This window comes from Balaenoptera acutorostrata, chromosome 1 (assembly GCF_949987535.1).
Source record: "Balaenoptera acutorostrata chromosome 1, mBalAcu1.1, whole genome shotgun sequence".
Classification (NCBI taxonomy): Eukaryota; Metazoa; Chordata; class Mammalia; order Artiodactyla; family Balaenopteridae; genus Balaenoptera; species Balaenoptera acutorostrata.
In genome coordinates, this window is record NC_080064.1 from 65,919,135 (window position 1) to 65,938,981 (window position 19,847).

At 34.3% G+C, this 19,847-nt stretch overlaps 1 protein-coding gene across 3 annotated transcripts in view; it reads right to left on the minus strand.

Annotated features, from left to right (window-relative positions):
- The window catches only part of SLC44A5 (solute carrier family 44 member 5), a 357,535-nt gene that overhangs the window by 18,799 nt on the left and 318,889 nt on the right, over positions 1–19,847 (minus strand). For all 3 annotated transcript variants that reach the window (XM_057534098.1, XM_057534090.1, XM_057534109.1), the window contains 6 exons: positions 14,018–14,149; positions 10,381–10,480; positions 8,266–8,358; positions 7,582–7,669; positions 6,816–7,078; positions 6,199–6,293 (listed from right to left, as the gene is read on the minus strand). In XM_057534098.1, the coding sequence (XP_057390081.1) occupies positions 6,199–6,293; positions 6,816–7,078; positions 7,582–7,669; positions 8,266–8,358; positions 10,381–10,480; positions 14,018–14,149 (771 nt within the window). The remainder of the gene's footprint in view (positions 1–6,198; positions 6,294–6,815; positions 7,079–7,581; positions 7,670–8,265; positions 8,359–10,380; positions 10,481–14,017; positions 14,150–19,847) is intronic.

A 19,847-nucleotide genomic window follows, 5' to 3' on the forward strand; every position in this document is an offset into this window, starting at 1 on the left:
AAAGAGATCCATACTGACTCACATAAAATTAATTTTCAAAAGTTAAAAGGTGGGTAAATGCAGGAGGAGAAAAGCAACTTCTTATATACAAAGGAATCCCCATAATACTATAAGCAGATTTTTCAGCAGAAAATTTGCAGGCCAGAATGAAGTAGAATGGTATGTTAAAAGTGCTGAAAGAAAAATCTGCTGACCAAGAAACTCTATCTATGTGGCAAAGTTGTCCTTCAGAATTGAAGGAGAGGTAAAAGTTTTCCAGACAAACAGAAGCTAAAAGTTTATCACCAGTAGACCAGCCTTACAAGAAATGTTAAAGGGATTTCTTTAAGCTGAAACAAAAGGATGCTTATTGGTAACATAAAAATATATGAAAGTATAAAACTCACAGTAAAGGTAAATATACACTTAAATTCAAAATACTCTAAAATTGTAATGGTGGTAGGTAAATAACTTAGAACTACAGTATAAAGGTTAAAGACAAAGTATTAAAAAGAACTATAACTACATAACTTGTTAATGGATACACAATATAAAAAGATGTAAATTGTGACATCAAAAACATTGTAGTATAAAATATGTGTGTGTGGGTATAAAACATAGAGCTTTTGTATGCATTTGTAGTTAAGTTGCTATCAGCTTAAAACACATTGTTATAACTATAAAATATTTTATGTAAGCCTCATGATAACCACAAAGCAAAAACCTATAGTAGATACAAGAAAGGAATCAAAACATACCACTACAGAAAATCATCAAATCACAAAGGAAGAGAGGAAGAGAGAAACAAAAACTATAAAACAGCCAGAAAATAGTTAACAAGATAGAAACAGTAAGTCCATAGCTATCAATAATTACAATTAATTGTAAATGGACTAAATTCTCCAATCAAAAGATATAGAGTGGCTGAATAAATTTTTTTTTTAAAGACTTAAATATATGCTACCTACAAGAGTCTCATTTCACCTTTAAAGACATACTTAGACTGCAAGTGAAGGATTAGAAAAAGATTTTGCAGGCAAATGGAAACCAAAAGAAATCAGGTGTACCTATGCTTATATTAGTCAAAATAGACTTTAAGCCAAAAGCTGAAACAACACACAAAGGTCATTATACAATGAAAAAAGAGTCTATTTATCAAGGGGATATAAAAATTATAAATATTTATGCACCCAACATTGGAGCACCTAAATATATAAAGCAAATATAAACAGATATGAAGGAAGAAATAAACAGCAATATAATAATAGTAGGGAATTTCAAAATTTCACTTTCAACAATGGATAGATCATCCAGACAGAAAAGCATTGGACTTAACTACACATTAGACTAGAAGAACTTAACAGACATTTACAGTACATTCCATCCAACCACAGCAGAGTACACATTCTTCTCAAGTACACGTGGGACATTTTCCAGGATAGATCATATGTTAGGTCACAAAACAAGACTTAATGAATGTAAGAAGTGTGAAATAATATCAAGCATCTTTTCCAAACACAGTGGTATGAAACTAGATATCAATTACAAGAAGAAAACTGGAAAATTCAACATGTGGCGATTAAACAACATGCCACTGAACAACCAACAGGTCAAAGAATAAATCAAAAGGGAAATCAAAGAGTACCTTGAGACTAAAGAAAATGCAAACACAGCATACCAAAATGTATGGAATGTAGCAAAGCAGTTCTAAGAGGGAAGTCCATAGCAATAAACACCTAAGTTAAGAAGAAAGATCTCAAACAACCTAACTTTTCACCTCAAGGAATTAGAAAGAAAAAAAAAAAAAGAAGAAACTAAGTACAAAGATAATAGAAGGACAGAAATAGTAAAGATCAGAGTGGAAATAAATGAAATAGAGACTTAAAAATAGGAAAGATAAGTGAAAGTACCAGCTGTTTTTTTGAAACATAAAATTGACAAACGTTTCACTAGACTAATTGAGAGAAAAGGAGAGAAGACTTAAATTCAGAAATGAAAGAGGGGACATTACAACTGATACCACACAAATACGAAGGATCATAAGAGACTGCTAGGAACAGTCTTACACCAACAAATGGGACTACCTAGAAGAAATGGATAAATTCCTAGAAACATAGAACCTACCAAACTGAATCATGAAAAAATAGAAAATCTGAACAGATCAATTACTAGTAAAGATTTTGAATCAGTAATCAAAAACCTCCCAACGAAGAAAAGTCCAGGATCAAATGACTTCACTTGTGAAATTCTACCAAACATTTGAAGAAGAATTAATACCAATTCTTCTCAAACTCTTTCAAACAATAGAAATGGAGAGAACATTTCCAAACACATTTTATGAGGCCAGCATGACCCTGATACCAAAGCCAGACAAGGACACTGCAAGAAAAGAAAATTACAGGCCAATATCCCTGATGAACATAAATGCAAAAATCCTCAGCAAAATATTAGCAAATTGAATTCAATACTAGATTAAAAGAATCATATACCAAGATGAAGTAGGATTTATTCCAGGGATGCAAGTATGATTTAACATATGCAAATCAATAAATGTGATGTTCCACATTAACAAAATGAAGGAGGAAATCGTGATTATCTCAATAGATGCAGAAAAATTACTTGACAAAATTCAACCTCCTTTAGTAATAAAAACTCTCAATAAACTGGTTATAGAAGGCCTTAATATAATCAAGACCATATGTGACAAGCCCACAGCTGACATCATACTCATTGGTGAAAAGCCAAAAGCTTTTCCTCTAAGATTAGGAGCAAGACAAGGATGCCTACTCTTGCCACTTTTTTCTTTTTCTTTTTTCTTTTTTTTTGCCACTTTTTTTCAATTTGGTACTTGGAAGTCCTAGCCAGAGCAATTAGACAAGTAAAAGAAATAAAAGGTATCCAAATCAGAAAGCAAGAAGTAAGACTGTCTCTGTTTGCAGATCACATGATATCATATATAGAAAACCCTATAATGTCCACCAAAAAAATATTAGAGCTAGTACATGAAATCAGTAAAGTTTCAGGAAATAAAATCAATATACAAAAATCAGTTGTCTTTCTATACACCAACAACTAACTATTGGAAAGAGAAATCAAGAGTAAAATTTCATTTACAATTTCATGAAAACAATAAAATACCTAGGAATAAATTTAAATGAGGAGGAGAATTATTGGGTTGACGAAAAGTTTGTTCTGGTTTTGCCATGTTATGGAAAAACCCAAATGAACTTTTTGGCCAACCCAATATTTATGCATTGAAAACTGTGAGCTGTAGACAAAAGAAATTGAAGAAACAAATAAGTAGCAAATATTCCATGTTCATGGATTGGAAGAATTAATGTTGTTAAAATGTTTGTAGTACTCAAAGTGATCTACAAAATTTCATGCAATCCCTATCAAAATTTCAATGTCATTTTTCACAGAAATAGAAAAACCAATCCTAAAATTTGTATAAAACCACAAAAGATCCAAATAATCAAAGCAATCAAGAAAGAATAACAAAGCTAAAGGCATTACACTTCCTGATTTCAAACTCTATTACAAAGCTATAGTAATCAAAACAGTATGGTATCAGTATGAAAACAGACACATAGATGAATGGAAGAGAATAGAGAGCCCAGAAATAGCCCATGCAATATGGTAAATTAATTTTTGACAAAGGAGTCAAGAATATATAATGGGGAAAGGATAGTCTCTTTAATAAATGGTGCTGGGAAAACAAGACATCTACATGCAAAAGAGTGAAATTGGACCTTTATCTTACACCATACACAATAATCAACTCAAAATGGATTAAAGACTTGAAAGTAAAACCTGAAACCTAGAAGATTTTATAGTTGTAAGCTCCTTGACATTGGTCTTGGCAATGATTTTTTAGATTTCACACCAAAAGCAAAGGCAACAAAAGCAAAAATAAACAAGTGAGACTACATCAAACTAAAAAGCTTCTGCACAGCAAAGGAAACCATCAACAAATGAAAAGGCGACCTACTGAATGGGAGAAAATATTTGCAAACCACATATGTGATAAGGAGTTAATATCCAAAATATACAAGGAACTTATAGAACTCAACAGCAAAAAACACACAAATAACCCAATAAAAAATGGGCAAAGAACCTGAATAGACATTGTTTCAAAGAAGACATAAAAATGGCCAATAGGTGCATGAAAAGTGCTCAACATTATTTTCAGAGATATACAATCGAAACCTCAGTGAGATATCACCTCATACCTGTTAGGATATCTCTTGTCAAAAAGACAAGAGATAACAAGTGTTGGTAAGGATGAAGAGAAAAGGGAATCCTTGTACACTGTTTGTAGGAATGTGAATTGATTACTCCATTGTGGAAAACAGTACGGAGGTTACTCAAGAAATTAAAAATAGAACTACTATATGATCCAGCAATTCTAATTCTGTATATATAATTGGAGGAAACAAAATCACTATCTTGAAGAGATATTTGTACTCCAATGTTCACTGCAGCATTATTTATAGTATCTAATGTATGGAAACAATGTAAGTGTCATTAAATGGATCAATGGATAAATTACCTTATATATACACAATGGAATATTATTCAGCCTTAAAAAGAAAGAAATCCTGCTTTTGCAATAACATGGATGAACCTGAAGGGCATTATGCTAAGTGAAATAAGCCACACAAAAACAAATATGCATGGTATTGCTCTTACGTGGGGAAAAAATGTTGAATGCATATAAATAGAATAGAATGGTGGTTACCACATGCTCAGAGTGGAAGAAATTGGGAGAGGCTGGTAAAAGGGTACAAACTTTCAGCTATAAGATGAATAAGATATTAGGATCTAATGTAGAACATGGTGAGTATAGTTGAGTATACTGTATTGTATAATTGAAATTTGCTAAGAGAGTAGAACTTAAGCATTCTCACCAAAAAAGGAAAAAAAGAAAAAGGAAATACATGAGTTGGACAGATATGTCCCACCTTAAATGTGGGAATCCTTTCACAATGTATATGTGTATTAAATCATCATGTTGTACACTTTAAAAATATTACAATTTTATTTGTCAATTATACCTCAGTAAAGCTGAAAAAAATTTACTTAATTTAAAAAATCCTTTGCCCATGTTGAAATAGGTTGTTTGTTTATTGTTGAGTTGTAGGAGTTATTTATATATTCTAAATATTAGTTGCTTATCTGATATATGACTTGCAAATATTTCCTCCCATTCTGTGGGTTGTCTTTTCACTCTCTTGATAGTGTCCTTTGATGCACAGACATTTTTTTTTTGATGAATTCTAATTTATCTGTTTTTTTCTTTTGTTACCTGTATTTCTGGTGTCATATCATCATTAAAATGATCATTAAAATAATGAAATCATCATTAAATCCAATGTCAAGAAGATTTCTTCCTTTGCTTTCTTCTAAGGCTTTTATAGTTTTAGCTTTTATGTTTAAGTCTTTGATCCTTTTTGAATTAATTTATGTATATGGTGTAAAGTAAGGGTCCAACTTCATTCTTTTGAATGTAGATATCCAGTTTTCCTAGTAACATTAGCTGAAAAAAACTCTCCTTCCCCCACTGAATAGTCTTATATGTGAGCATTTATTTTAGGGCTCTCTATTCTTTTCCAGGTCTATATGTCTGTCCTTATACCAGTGCCACACTGTTTTGATTACTGTAGCTTTGTATTAAGTTTTGAAATCAGGAAATGTGAGTGTTCCAACTTGGTTGTTCTGTTTCAAGATTATTTTGATAATTAATAATAAAATCTTTTAAAGTACAACCTAAGCAGAGTTTATGTGTTTGTAAACTGTATGTGTCATGTATGAAGATTTATGCCAATGGCCACATTTATATTTTAAGCCTGACCTGTCCTGAGCTCTAGACTTGGAACTGCCTGACATCTCCACCATGCTTCTCAATATTAACACGTCAAAAACACAGTTTTAAATCTCTTCTTTGAAATTTCATTCTACTGGTTTCCATATCTTAGTAAATAGCATCACACACTTTTACTCTATTTTACCACTGCTCCTCTCCCCACCCCCCACCATATTCCATCCCTCAACAAGTCCTATTGGCTTTTCCTTCCAAACATCTGCCCAATCTGACCACATCCATCCTTATTACTGTGTCCAAGTTACAGTCATTATGTCCCCCGCAACCCCCTGACCCAATCTATTCTATTCACAGAAGTCAGGAAGTCTGAGAAAAGATGAATTCTGGAATCTTACCTTTAAGATGTTTGTCCAAGTATTCTAGGATTAATCTAAACATTTGAACTACTGCAAGAATTAAAGATCCAAATGCTAGGGATCCTGTGTGATATCTGGGCAAAGATAAAATGAGAATAAAAGTTAAAATATTTTTACTATTAACTAAAAGGATGTTAGTTAATTTTTATTGGTAAAAGGGATCTGCAGAAGGATTGATAGGAAAGAGCTTCTTATACTCTCTTATTCAGATTGACAAAGGTCTCCATAGAGGATTTTAAACCATATACATCCGTTTTGTACTTCATCTACAAAAATGATACCAATAGCCTGTCATCTTATGATGATTTTATGTTTGAGCTGAGCAATGAAGAAACACAAACAAGTTAGTCCTTGATCTTTAATTTGGTGCCCTCCCCTACTTCTTCTCTCCAGTAACCTTTTAGAAGGATATTGGCCTGGGTAGGGATTATAAAACTGTGGCTATAAAACCAGACAAAGCCAGTGGACATCTATGAATCTTGAATTATACCTTTGACCTCAAGTACTTTGGCACTTGAATTATAAGCACAAGATTGAGTTATAAGCACACTAAACATAACTGGGAAGATAGGTGGAGGTTTCAGTGTGAAACTTACCTTATGGCTCGTCCAAATGCAGTAAAAAGTGGATATGGTGGGATGTCATCAGGTTTTTTCAAGGCCCAGTAATAAGAAGCAAAGGCACCAGCAAGGGCACACTGACCCAATGCAATGACAAAATTTATAAGCCAGAGAAAGATAAATAGATTGAATATCTGGAAGGTAGTGATATATTGATGGTACAGGCTCTTTCCACCATAGAAAGCAAAATGACACTGAGCCCCAGGGCAAGCTTTGGCAATTTCAGTTGTATTAAAAATCTGCACTCAGGAAAAAAAAAAACAAAACACAAATAATATAATATTAAGTGCTATTCCAAGATAATACCTTCCTTGCCTTCTCTTGTGTGGCCCCCAATTGCATATCTTGCTTTGTTCCTATTAGCTTCTGCTGTTATTTCTATTTTCTATAACATCACTTTATACAATTCTTTAATGAGCTCTGGAAAGTACCTCATTTTTCCATCGTATGTTCATCAGTCTGCATCCACTATAATTTCACATTTATTAGTGTTGTTGTTGACTGTGCCTGCTTCTTAGGTGTATGACAGGACAAGTGAACTCAGGAAATAGCAGTGCTTTCTCTATATTCTGCCTACCGTTTTCAGTGCTCTCCTGCTAACACCTGACCCACCCTCCCCTTCTCTACAGTGATCCTCATCAATGCACATGGTCTCTATTTCAGGATGATTCCTACCACTACTGCTAGATGAAATACAGTGGAGTTCTGTATTGAAATAAATAAAAGAGTTTCTTTTACTTACCTCTGGATTACAGGTTTTATTTTCATGTTTACATTGCCCCTCTGGGGCTGTGACTTTGTATATAGGTACCCCTGATGTAGCCAAGTAACTGAGTGAACTCTATTAAGGATAAATTATTTGCTGGTAGATTGAAAGTAAATGGACAAGAAAGTAATGCAAATAACTCAAAAGTCCACTGAAAGATTAATTTCAAAAAACTAATCTTTTAATAATTCATTCATTTTCAGACCCAGAGTAATATAATGTGGGTCAGCTGCACTGAGTGGCCCCTTAAAAACAGTGAAATATAAAAAGAGATTTTTTTTACGTATTGCAAAGGAGGAGTACCACATGTGAAGACAAAATAAAACAAAATGTACCATGTGACCTATCTGAGGGGAAATTCAATTGGTACACTGAAACATTTTTAGAGCTTAGCAATCATAATCTCCATCATCATCATCACCATCATCATCATCATCATCATCATCATCATCATCACCACCACCACCACCACCACCACCACCACCACCACCACCACCACCACCATCATCATCATCATCATCATCATCATCATCATCATCATCATCTCAATATATCTTTAGGATGTTCCTAGTCTTTCCCAGATGGAAACAGACACAAACTCCTAGTTCCTGAATAGTAGTGTGTACCTGAGGTTTGAAGGGGTCAATTACCAAAGGATACACTGCTATCACAGCCCAGTAGGAAATGCAGATTGAGAGGAAAATGAAAGTTAAAACTGGATAAATTAAGGTAGTAGGGATGTATCCAATGGCTCTAAAATAAAACAAATAGTTGAAACTGAAAATGATCCAGTTATAATTTCTCAATTAAAATTTTATCTGTTAGAACTAGAAATAAGCCTTTGACTGAATTCATTCTAAGAACAGTGGTAATAACCATCAGCTCTTTTTTGCTGGTGTATACTTAGTTGGTTTTAAAATTTTATTTATTCATGTTTAGCAAGTTAGAGGCATTCTTCCAATGCTCATGTTTGATTCCTGCCAAAAGTTCCCCAAACCTTCTCCTCTTTGGTTATTTCTATCTGACGCATAAATATTTGATGCATTATAATCATTGTATTTCTCCCTTTTCCTTAGACTTTTAAAATTAGAGAGGACCTTGAAGATCATCTGATCAAATGTGAGAATCCATCCCTAATTTAAGAATCCCTTCTGAACTATCTTCAAAACATGTTCATTAGTCTCTGGTGATCTCATTGAGTGAAAGGAACTTACTTTTATATGACACAGCTTATTCTATTTTCTTAACAACCAAAGTATTAGAAAGTTCTTCCTTATCTGCCTGCATGTAATTCACATCCACTACCTTCTGGAGAAGAAATGACCACCTTTTCCATACAGCAACCCTTCAAGTAACTCATTATTCTTTTATTCTCCAGGGTAGTAATTCTTTTGATATTTCCTCCTAAGATATGGTTTCTAAAATATTCATATCCTAGTTGCCCTATAATCTTTTCAGCATATGATACTGAATTAACCCTATGCTATTTGATATAGCCACTGAGAACTATGATGGAACTATTTCCACTCCTAATGCATTGACACATTTTAGATTCATTTTTGTATTTGTTACCTTCTCCACCTCACTATTTGGGCTATGCTATTCTCTCTTTTCCCCAGACACTGCTGTTGAGTGAATTATTGGGCATCCCTATGTTTACCCTGTATTCTCAAGCCCATTTATTCCAGCTCTTATTTTCCCTTGAAAAAAATTATTAACCAGTCACAGTAGTAATTGCCCTTTAACATACACACACACACATTTAGAGGCATAGCAGTGGGATAAATGAATTGTACAATATCATATTATTTAAGAAATAACCCAGCAAATCAGTAGTTTACAGTGGCTAATGATAGGGCTTCAGTTATTGTGGGAAGGAGAGAGTTTAATTTAACAAACTGCTTGTTAACTATTTCAAACACTGGCTTTAGGTGGCACTATTATTATTATAGATGATGATTTTGTTAAAACAGTCCTTAAAGACTATTTAAAATAATTTTGTCCTTGGTCATTAACACCTCAGTTTCCATCGTTCTAAACAGAGAACATGTTACTTTGTAGTAACACTTTCCTTGCTGTTTCCATGCATTATTCAAAAGTTTTAAGTATTATCCTCAAGTGACCTTTTGGAATAGTTTAGAAACTGTAGGTGTTATTACCTCACAACATGAATTTTATGAAAAATTGTGTTTATTCTGTAGCATTTTAAAATACAAATGGCTCTGGGTATAAAATGTTCCTGAATTGAGAGCTGTAGATACAAAACATATAGTCTGGTAGTGCTAGGACCAATTATTCTGTCTACTGGCACATTTTGTTACTTATACAAAACTAGCAAGAGCACATAATTGACTTTATAGAGTTATGGTGATTTAAAGTTCTGCAAATGATCTCAACCATTAATATTAACATATGACTCAGTATGGGAATAATATAACATAACTAACTTTTATATAGCACTTTCTCACTTACTTTCACATAAGTTATCCTCCTAACATATATTTGGTGTTAAAAAAAAAAAGTGCTAGTGCATAGAATACACGGGTTTTAGCTTTATTTTACCCTATGATAATTGAGGTTTGGGGATTTTGAAAGATTTGTTAGCATGAAGTTTTTAATATGTGGCAGAGTCTGAACTTGAACAAGTCTTGTTGAATGGAAAGCAGATTTAACAAGCCATCTTAAAGGGAAAATAGTCTGGGGCATCTACAAATAAGCAGTGACCAATATGACTGATTGATATACAGTATATGAGTTTCTCCATCAAGGCCTTACTTGCTCCCCTCCTTCAGCAGGGCAATGGAGATGCGGATTCGGTCCCTGAGGAAGATCAGCATGAGGATGATGAACACTTCAAGGATGCAGAGTATTATCACTTTAAACAGGGAAAAAAAAAAATAGTGTACGATGCAAATCAATCCAAAAAGCAAACTTTCTCTGCAAAAGTTAGGACTGATCTTCATGATTATTTCTGCCAATTCTGACACTTCATAATTTAAGCAGTGCTACCTCTCCAAAAATGCCAGTTTTAGAAAATCGCTTTCAAAACCTCCCAGAAACGCTAAAAAAAAAATCTAGATTAAAACTTTTAGCTAGAGTTTAAACAACCCAGTTGGACAGGCTTCATTTTATCTATGGAAACATTTCACACCATTGGTAGAAATGAGAAAATAGGCATGGAAGGAAGGAAGGGCTGCTTTAGGCAACTCTATTTTAGATGTTTTCACTTTCACTCCTTTGAGTAAGAGAATCATTACAGAAGAAAAATTCTGGGCTGCCTCCCCACTCACAATGCCTCTTAATTAATTGATCTTGCTGATGGACGGAGTGGGTTCTGAGATGCCACATTTTAAGTTTCACACTCCACCTATCACGGCTGCCATTGATGAAATCAGAGTGTAAACTCAACCCAAGTTGTGTCATAAAAGTCTCAGAATTAGAATTAAGGGAATCTAGTTCAGTTTTGAATTGAAGTTTATAAACCTCTTGAACTAAGAGTTATACACATTTAATAAACTGTGTAAAACCCATCTTTATGTGAAGTAAGTGAACCTGCAAAGAAAGAATAAAATGTATATGTGTAAAGAAAGAGAGCAAATGGAGGAAATCTTGGCTCCTTTTTGGATTTTTGTTTTCTTGATCCACATACACCTGAAAGTCCAGCTGCTTTTCTGCTACTCTGAGTTTGGTGAGACACTTCTATATTCTTAGAATAAATACCCCTGCCTTGCCTCCAGCTTGTTCCTTTGTTTCTTTTTACTTAAAGCCAAACAGTCCTAATTACTATATTTCCTCAATTCTAAGACATGCCTTCAATTTAGTAATATCCTTTTAGGAAAAGTAAAGAAATCCTTTATTAAATGTCTATTCATTGATTATAAAATGCATCCTGACCTCAGAGATGTTAAAAAGTGAAAAGGTGTGGATCCTAAATTAAGGAAATATAGTACTGCTAATAACAAAATCTGAAATTATAAAAGAAACTTAATGGAAAGTTAAATTAAATTCCTACCCATGAAAGAATCCACTCTAACATTCTTGCTAGATAGTTATTCCGCTCATGTCTGAACACTTCCAGTGATAGGGCACTCATTATTTCATTCTATTGTTATAACACTGAGATTCGGATGATAAATCACACTTCAGTTAGTATCTCCAAGTAAGTAGAAATCAGTTAACCCAGAGATGTGGGAGGATCTTAGTAACGTATCATCTCGCTACTACATCTTCTTTTAGTTAAACGATGTATTTATGTTTTTATGCAAATTTGATTCTCTTAAAACTAAACTGAGTCCAAAATTGTGGAGTATAACCATATTAACCTAAAATCATTATCTTCTTTGGACAAACTTAAGAATATGAAATATATCAGTCACTTTATGTTTTTTTTTTTATGTTCTGATATTGCATTGAAAAAGAACATTGCATATTAAATTTGTACCTTTACAAAATTACATATTTTAAATGGTTATATTAGAGAAATTTAACTGTCTTTTGAATTTATATATTATATTCCCTCCTTTTGTTTGAGCAAGAGCAAACAATAGAAACATATTTTTAAGCCCCTATAGAGAAGCTGGTATAAATCTAACTTTACCAAGGAGGCTGGGATAATTAATAGAAATGAGAATAGAACCATCTCCTAACACAATCCCAGACTCATAAAAATTATAATTTTTGCATGTATAACTGCATATTTTTAGTGTTTCTGTCAATTAGTATAATTTCATACGTACACCCTTGTCTCTGGTGCCTAGGATTTCATCAAACACAGAGCAAGTAATCAATTAATGTCCGCTAAATGCGTTGTGAAAGCTAACACTCATTTGAGGAAAGATAAGTATTGCTAGACTTGAAAATAAAAGCAAGCTCTGTTTTTTCCTCAAAGTACCTCTCAACTTTTCCAATGGCAGATTCTGATCATCTCAATGATTTTTGTGTTGAAGGTCCTTAAGAGACAGCAGCGGGATGACCATAGAACCTGTAACTAAGATCCATCTGAGAGTAAAACTAGAGGTTTCAATACATAATGGATGAGATTTGTCATCTTTAGAAATGACAGATAACAGTAAGTGGACTGCTGAGGAGATATGGAATCACTCAAATTCAGAAAAAGTAATGAGGATGTAAGTTCTAAGACGCCTGATTTTTATAGTTAAAAAAAATGGCTATCAATGAAGTTCTTCTGAAACATATTTGAAAAAATAATGTGTTATGTGAAGGGAATTAGCTGCATGGGGGCTAGAAATGGGAACCGAAAGAGCAAGAATTTGGCATTTTGATCTAGCACTATCCAAGGAACAGAGAAAAACTGAATTTGGCAGACAAAGGAATCTGTTGGGGGCTTCTGTGCCGCAGGGCTAGGTCATCAAGCTTGGCATGAGCCTGAAGAAAACATCTCTCAAGACTATCCAAGGGTCTCTGCTAAAAATCTTTCCCATTAGTAATCTTATGCCCCATATGCCTTGACCCCAGGAAAGCACTGTCCTAGGTGGGATATATGTCTGTATTCTGGTCACAGAGAGAGTACCCTAATAGTTTTAACGAATAAAAAGGCACTCTGGTGGCATGTTCTGAGCCTGTCCCTGATGACTTTTGGGTGAAGTGGCAAAATTAAGTTTTCAGATTTACGGTGATGGGAGCCATGCCGGAATCATGATCCTCTCCAAGATACTGTCCCCCTCTTAGGCTACCTCTGGGCTTCTTACCAGGCATCCTCAAACTTGTCTTCCCTAGCTCTCTAACTTCAACAATATATGAAGATGAAATATTTCTAAAGCACCATGTAATTATAAATCATCTTTAAAATCTTGAATAAATAACATGAATCTCTGTAAAGTGCAAGGAATAGTATAATAAAACCATTCTAGAAATATAGGATTAAAGCCATCTCTGAAATCATCTAGCTTTTTAAAATTTTGTTAATATTACCCTTAACTAACTGAATCTAAATAAACATTTAAAACTGTAAATTTCTTTTCAGTTACTTATTATTCCAATTCTATAATAAGTTGTTTAAAAATCCTGCTATGAAAAATTTGTTGTTTCTTATTTTTCTTTTTCCTTTTTCTATTTTTAAAAACAAGTTTGAAAAATCAAGCATTTTTTTCCTTTTAAAATACCTTTCTTGGATATCAGATTAATGGCTATAAACGTCTATATCCAACCCATTTTAAGTTGAAGGCAAATAGCTTGAGATCATTGTAAAGTAACATTTTCCTAGATTGTATAATAAATTCCCCTCAATGACTTTTCCATTTATTGTAGCTAGTATTATTATAGACACACTTACTTTAATGACATTAGCAATAAGTATATTTAACAAGTTATACCAACCCAAATTTTCCTTTACACAAAAAGATGCTTTCTTGTTATTACAATTTTAACAAACAAGTTTTTAAAATCCACTCACTAAATGCGAACCATGTTTGTTTCAGTTGAAAGTACATGCTTATATCAGTCTGAATCCCGATGTGATATACAGTTAAGTGAGAATCTGGCTGTCCCTGAAGACTGCTGTATTCCCGGTAACAGTGCCATATTCCTTGAAAAGGAGAGAAAAGTAGACTAATATAAAATGTTATTTTCTGAAATATAAGCTATACACTTATAACACATATCTACATGAAATTGATCAGCGTGGTCATTTTTACAAAGGCAAGATTCATATTTCACATTAAATATTTTATGTGCATCTAATAGTCTAAGTGTGCTATTGTATTCAATATAAATGTTTCCAGTATTTGTCTGGATGACTGTGGCAACATCTGGCTTTAAATGACCTTTTAACTAGAAACAACCTTAATGTCCATCAATAGCGACTGGTTAAAAAAATTATGGTGTATTTGTACAGTAGAACACTGCATTTCCATATAAAGAGGAGAAAGTGTAGTGTTAGTGAATGATCACTAGATGTTTTGTTAAGTGGAAAAAAGAAAAGTACAAAATGATATAAAAATATGCTATAATTCATATAAGAAGTAAGAACTATATATATTTTCTTATACACACATAAAGTATCTCTGGGAGGATACATAGAAATACAATATTTTTTGCTTCCAGGGCGGGAAACTTGGTGACTAAGGAATAGAATGAGAAGGAAAATTTTCACTGTATAAACTTTTTATCTTTTAACATATAATCTATTTAAAAAGCAAATTTTAAAAATTATTTAAGTTGAAAAAAGCCCTTGTGAAATCTTCTTGATGGTGAAGGAATGTCTTGATGGAACTATCTAAAAGCATATTCTTATCAAAGATTGTGTCCAGGCAAGGCAAACATGGACTTACTGTATTTTCCCCAAGACTCTGTGTTTCAAACTGTATATGACTTTTCACATGGTCTAGATAAAGTGGGAGTAAAAAACAGAGTTAAGAGGCCTATTTATTTTAATGACCCATGGGTCTGGATTAGGTCCATTGGATATGTTCTAGCAATAATGAGGAAAATAGCTTTTAAAACCTCTAACTGTAAACTAACCGGTTTTTTTCCTAGATACAAGGTGAGAGGGTATGGCCCATGGAAAGACAAAAAACTAAATTAGAAAGGACAGTTGTTTCTCAAAGAAATATAAGATAAATCCCTTCCTTTTAGGCACTGCTTTCCCTGTGAATTTTTTAAAATTCCTTTAAAAATGCTTTATGGAATATTTGATACATACAAAATTATATGTAATGCAGATGTTGGTTTTAAAGCATACAGTAAAATAAACACATATGAATGCATCAACCATCTTAAGATTTTATCATGCTAATTTTGCTCTAATTACACAAAATAAAAATTTTTCTTCTACCTGAGATTTTCATCCTGTCATACCAACTGCCTCTCCCTGCCAAAGAACAATTATTCTGAATCCTGTGCTTATTATTCTCTTATTTTAGCAGAAATATATGTTGAAATATCTCCTTAAGGGGTATTTATATCCCATATTTATTATTTATTGATTTATTATTAATTCTTATAGTTCTCTGACTTTTGAGGCTATTTTTAGATGCATAAATGTTTAGAATTAGTGTATCTTTTTAGTAAATTGTATCCTTTATATCCCTAGCAATGCTTTTCATTCCAAAATCTATTTTGTCTGATATTATTATGGCTACTGCAGCTTTCTTTTGGTTAATGATTGCTAGTATATTTTTATCTATCCCTTCACTTTGAAACTTCCAGTTTCCTTATGTTTTGTGTAACTTATGTAAATAGCACAGCTCCAATTTGTATATTTATATCTTAATCTGACCTGACAATCTCTGTATTCTAAATGATGAGCTTAATAAATTTATATTTAATGTATTGCTATATTTATTTTTCAACCTTCTTACTTTTTGCTTTTCCTGTTCCACTTTGTATCTGTACTTCTTTTCTTCCAATTCTTGTCCTTTAAAAATTGATCGGTTTTTGTTCGTTTACTTATATTCAATTTTTCCCCTCTACTGGTTCAGAGATGTCTTCTCTGTTTTTAGAATAAATTACCCTTGAAAATTGACTATGTGTACTTACTAACCAAGTCTAAAGTCAACACAAGGAAATACAAGAAACTTAGATTACTCAATAATCACCCCAGGCTGATTATTCCTCTGTATTTTACTTATGTACAGTTAGACCTCAAAAAATTGGATATTATCATTATTTTATACAAAGGTTGTTAAGCTCTACCTATACATTTACCAATTCATTTTCTTTGCTCATCATTCTTTCATGCATCTCATACATTTTTGTGGAATCATTTTCCTTCTTGAAGTAGGCATTCCTTTAGTATATGTCTATTTGTAAACTCTGGTTTTTACTTATCTTAAAATATCTTTATGTTACTCTTATTCTTGAAAGATAGTTTTGCTGGGTGTACAGCTGTAGGTTGACTGTTATTTTTTCTTAGCTCTTTGAAGGTATTATTCTAGTTCTTTTGTTGCTGTCAAAAAGTCTACTTCAGGGACTTCCCTGGTGGCGCAGTGGTTAAGAATCCGCCTGCCAATGAAGGGGACACGGGTTTGATCCCTGGTCTGGGAAGATCCCACATGCCACGGAGCAACTAAGCCCATGCACCACAACTACTGAGCCTGCGCTCTAGAGCCCGCGAGCCACAACTACTGAGCCCACGTGCCACAACTACTGAAACCTGCACACCTAGAGCCCATGCTTCAAAACAAGAGAAGCCACCGCAATGAGAAGCCTGCGCACTGCAATAAAGAGTAGCCCGCGTTCGACACAACTAGAGAAAGCCCACACACAGCAACGAAGACTCAATGCAGCCAAAAATAAAAATAAATAAAAAATTTTATAATTAAAAAAAAAAAAAGTCTGCTTCAGCCTAATTGTTCCTTTGTATATGATCTGTCTTTTCTCTCCAGTTGTTTTAAAAATCTTTTGTCTTGGGCTTCCTTGGTGGCGCAGTGGTTAAGAATCTGCCTGCCAATGCAGGGGACATGGGTTCGAGCCCTGGTCTGGGAAGATCCCACATGCCACTGAGCAACTAAGCCCATGAGCCACAACTACTGAGCCTGCGCGTCTGGAGCCTGTGCTCCACAACGGGAGAGGCCGCGACAGTAAGAGGCCCACGCACTGCAATGAAGAGTGGTCCCCGCTCACCGCAAGTGGAGAAAGACCTCGCACAGAAACAAAGACCCAACACAGCCAAAAAAAAAAAAAAAAAAAAAAAAAAATCTTTTGTCTTTGGTCTTCTGAAGTTTCACAACAATTTCTTTCTTTTACATCATTAATTTCTTGCTCTCTAATGGGTCATTCCGAACAGTATACAAGCATGTTGTTCTTTCTCACATCTTAAAGAATAAAACAAAAGATATTCTACTTTTGACACTCTTCCCCCAATCCACTGCCCAATTACTCCCCACTGCAATAAAACTCTCCCAAATAGCCATCTATATTGTCTATCTGCAGTTCCTCTCCTCCCATCCTCTTTCAATCCACTCTAACCAGACTTTTCTTTCTCATTATTCTACCAAAACTGCCCTCATCAGATTACCAATGATCTCATCACATTTCTAAATCCAAGGCCTAGTCTCAGTTTCTCAATTCTCATCTTTCTTGACCTATCAGCCCCATATGACATGGTTTATCACTCCCTACGCTTTTGTTGTTGTTTGTTGTTGTTGCTACTTTTTAACTTGGCTTCTATAACATCACCTGCTTTTAGTTTTTTAAAAAACCTGTTTTTCCTCAGTTGTCTTTGCTGGTCCCTTCTCTTCTCCCTGACCTATTAATGTTGGAGGACCTCTGAGCTCGGTCTTTGGTCCACATCTCTACGTATACCTATTTTTTGGGGTAATCTCAGCCAGTCTCATGGCTCTAATGCTCCTGACTCCTAACTATATTTCTTTAGGCTAACTCTCTCTTTCTAAATCCAGACTGTATATTCAACTGCCTACTTGACATCTCCACTTTAATGCCTAATAAACATCTCAAACTCAACATGTTCAAAATTATACTTCTGATCAATCCCCTTTCTAAACCAAAAGGTTTAGAACCTTGCTCCACTCAAACCTTCCCTATCTCAGTTGATGTCAACTCCATCTCTCCAGTTGCTTGGATTAAAACCTTAGAAGTCATTCTTGACTCCTCACACTCTCTTTTGAACTGCACTCAATCCATCAGGAAATTCGGTTGGTTCTACATTAAAAACCTATATGCCCATCCTTATTGCTACCACCTTGGTCTGAGCTTCCCTCATTTGGCACATGAATTACTGCAGTAACCTATTCACTGATCTCATTGCTTCTTCTCTTGCCTCACTATGGTCTCTTCTCAACACAGGGACTAAAGCTGTCATCATTTCATATCCCTTCTCTACTCAAAACCCTACCTTGCCTCCCCATTTCACTCAGAGTAAAAAGCAAGATCTTACAATAATCTATAAGTCTCTGGCCCTCCATAAATTCTATGACCTCATCTCCTATTCTCCCCTTTACTCAGTACACTCATCCACACAAGCATTCTAGCCATTTCTTCAACACGCTCCCACCTTCAGGACTTTGCGCTAGCTGTACTCACTGTCTGGAACTTTTCCTTTATCTCCAATGGCTAACTCCATTGCCTCCTTCAAGTGTTTTCTCAGACCTCTTCTCAAAAAGGCCTACCCTACTAATACTGCAATTTGCTCTCCTTGCCCTACCGTGATACTCTCAATCCCCCTTTATCTATTCTACTTTTTCTTTTTTTCATGGCAAGAATCACCTTCTAATAGATAATTTGCTTAGGCTATAAGTATCAGGAGAGTTAGAACGTTTGTCTTTTTGTTTACTGTTCTTTCTCAAGAGCCTAGAATAGTGCCTGTTACACAGCAGCTGCTCAACTAATATTTGTTGACTGAACAAATAAAAGAAAGTACAACTAGATATGGGTGTCACTTTCCTTACTCTCCTTGGTATAATTAGAGTTTCCTGTATCTTTGAATTTATATCTTTCATCAGTTCTAGAAAATTCTCAGCCAATACCTTTCAAACATGTTGATATATTTTAGGCCCTTCTCAATCTATTCTCTATCTCTCTTAACCACACAATCATATTTTGTCCTCTTGTCACATTCTGCTGTATTCTGAGTAATTATTTCAGAGGTTCATCTTTCAGTTCATTAATTCTCTATTTTACTATTTAACTTATCAATTTAATTTTTAATCTAACACAGTATTGCTTTGATTTGAAAAGTTCTATTTGGTTCATCTCCATGTATGCCTGGATATTTTTGATGATTTCTTTTTTTTTAAATTGTATTTTTAATTCTTAAACATTTTATACATGATTATCTCATGTTCTGTATCAATCCATATCTGAATTCTTGGAGGCCTCAATCTGATGTTTATAGTTTCTTTTTTTTTTTTTTTAATATAAATTTATTTATCTTATATATGTTTTTTGGCTGCATTGGATTTATTTATCTTATATATGTTTTTTGGCTGCGTTGGGTCTTCATTGCTGTGCGCAGGCTTTCTTTAGTTGTGGTGAGCGGGGACTACTCTTCGTTGTGGTGCACGGGCTTCTCATTGCAGTGGCTTCTCTTGTTGCAGAGCATGGGCTCTAGGCACACAGGCTTCAGTAGTTGTGGCTTGTGGGCTCTAGAGCACAGGCTTACTAGTTGTGGCGCACAGGCTTAGTTGCTCCGCAGAAGGTGGGATCTTCCCAGACCAAGGCTCGAACCTGTGTCGTAGATTCTTAACCACTGCACCACCAGGGAAGCCCTCTTTTGTTTCTTGCAAAAGACCATTTCCTTGCATGTTTGGCAATCTTTGATTGCA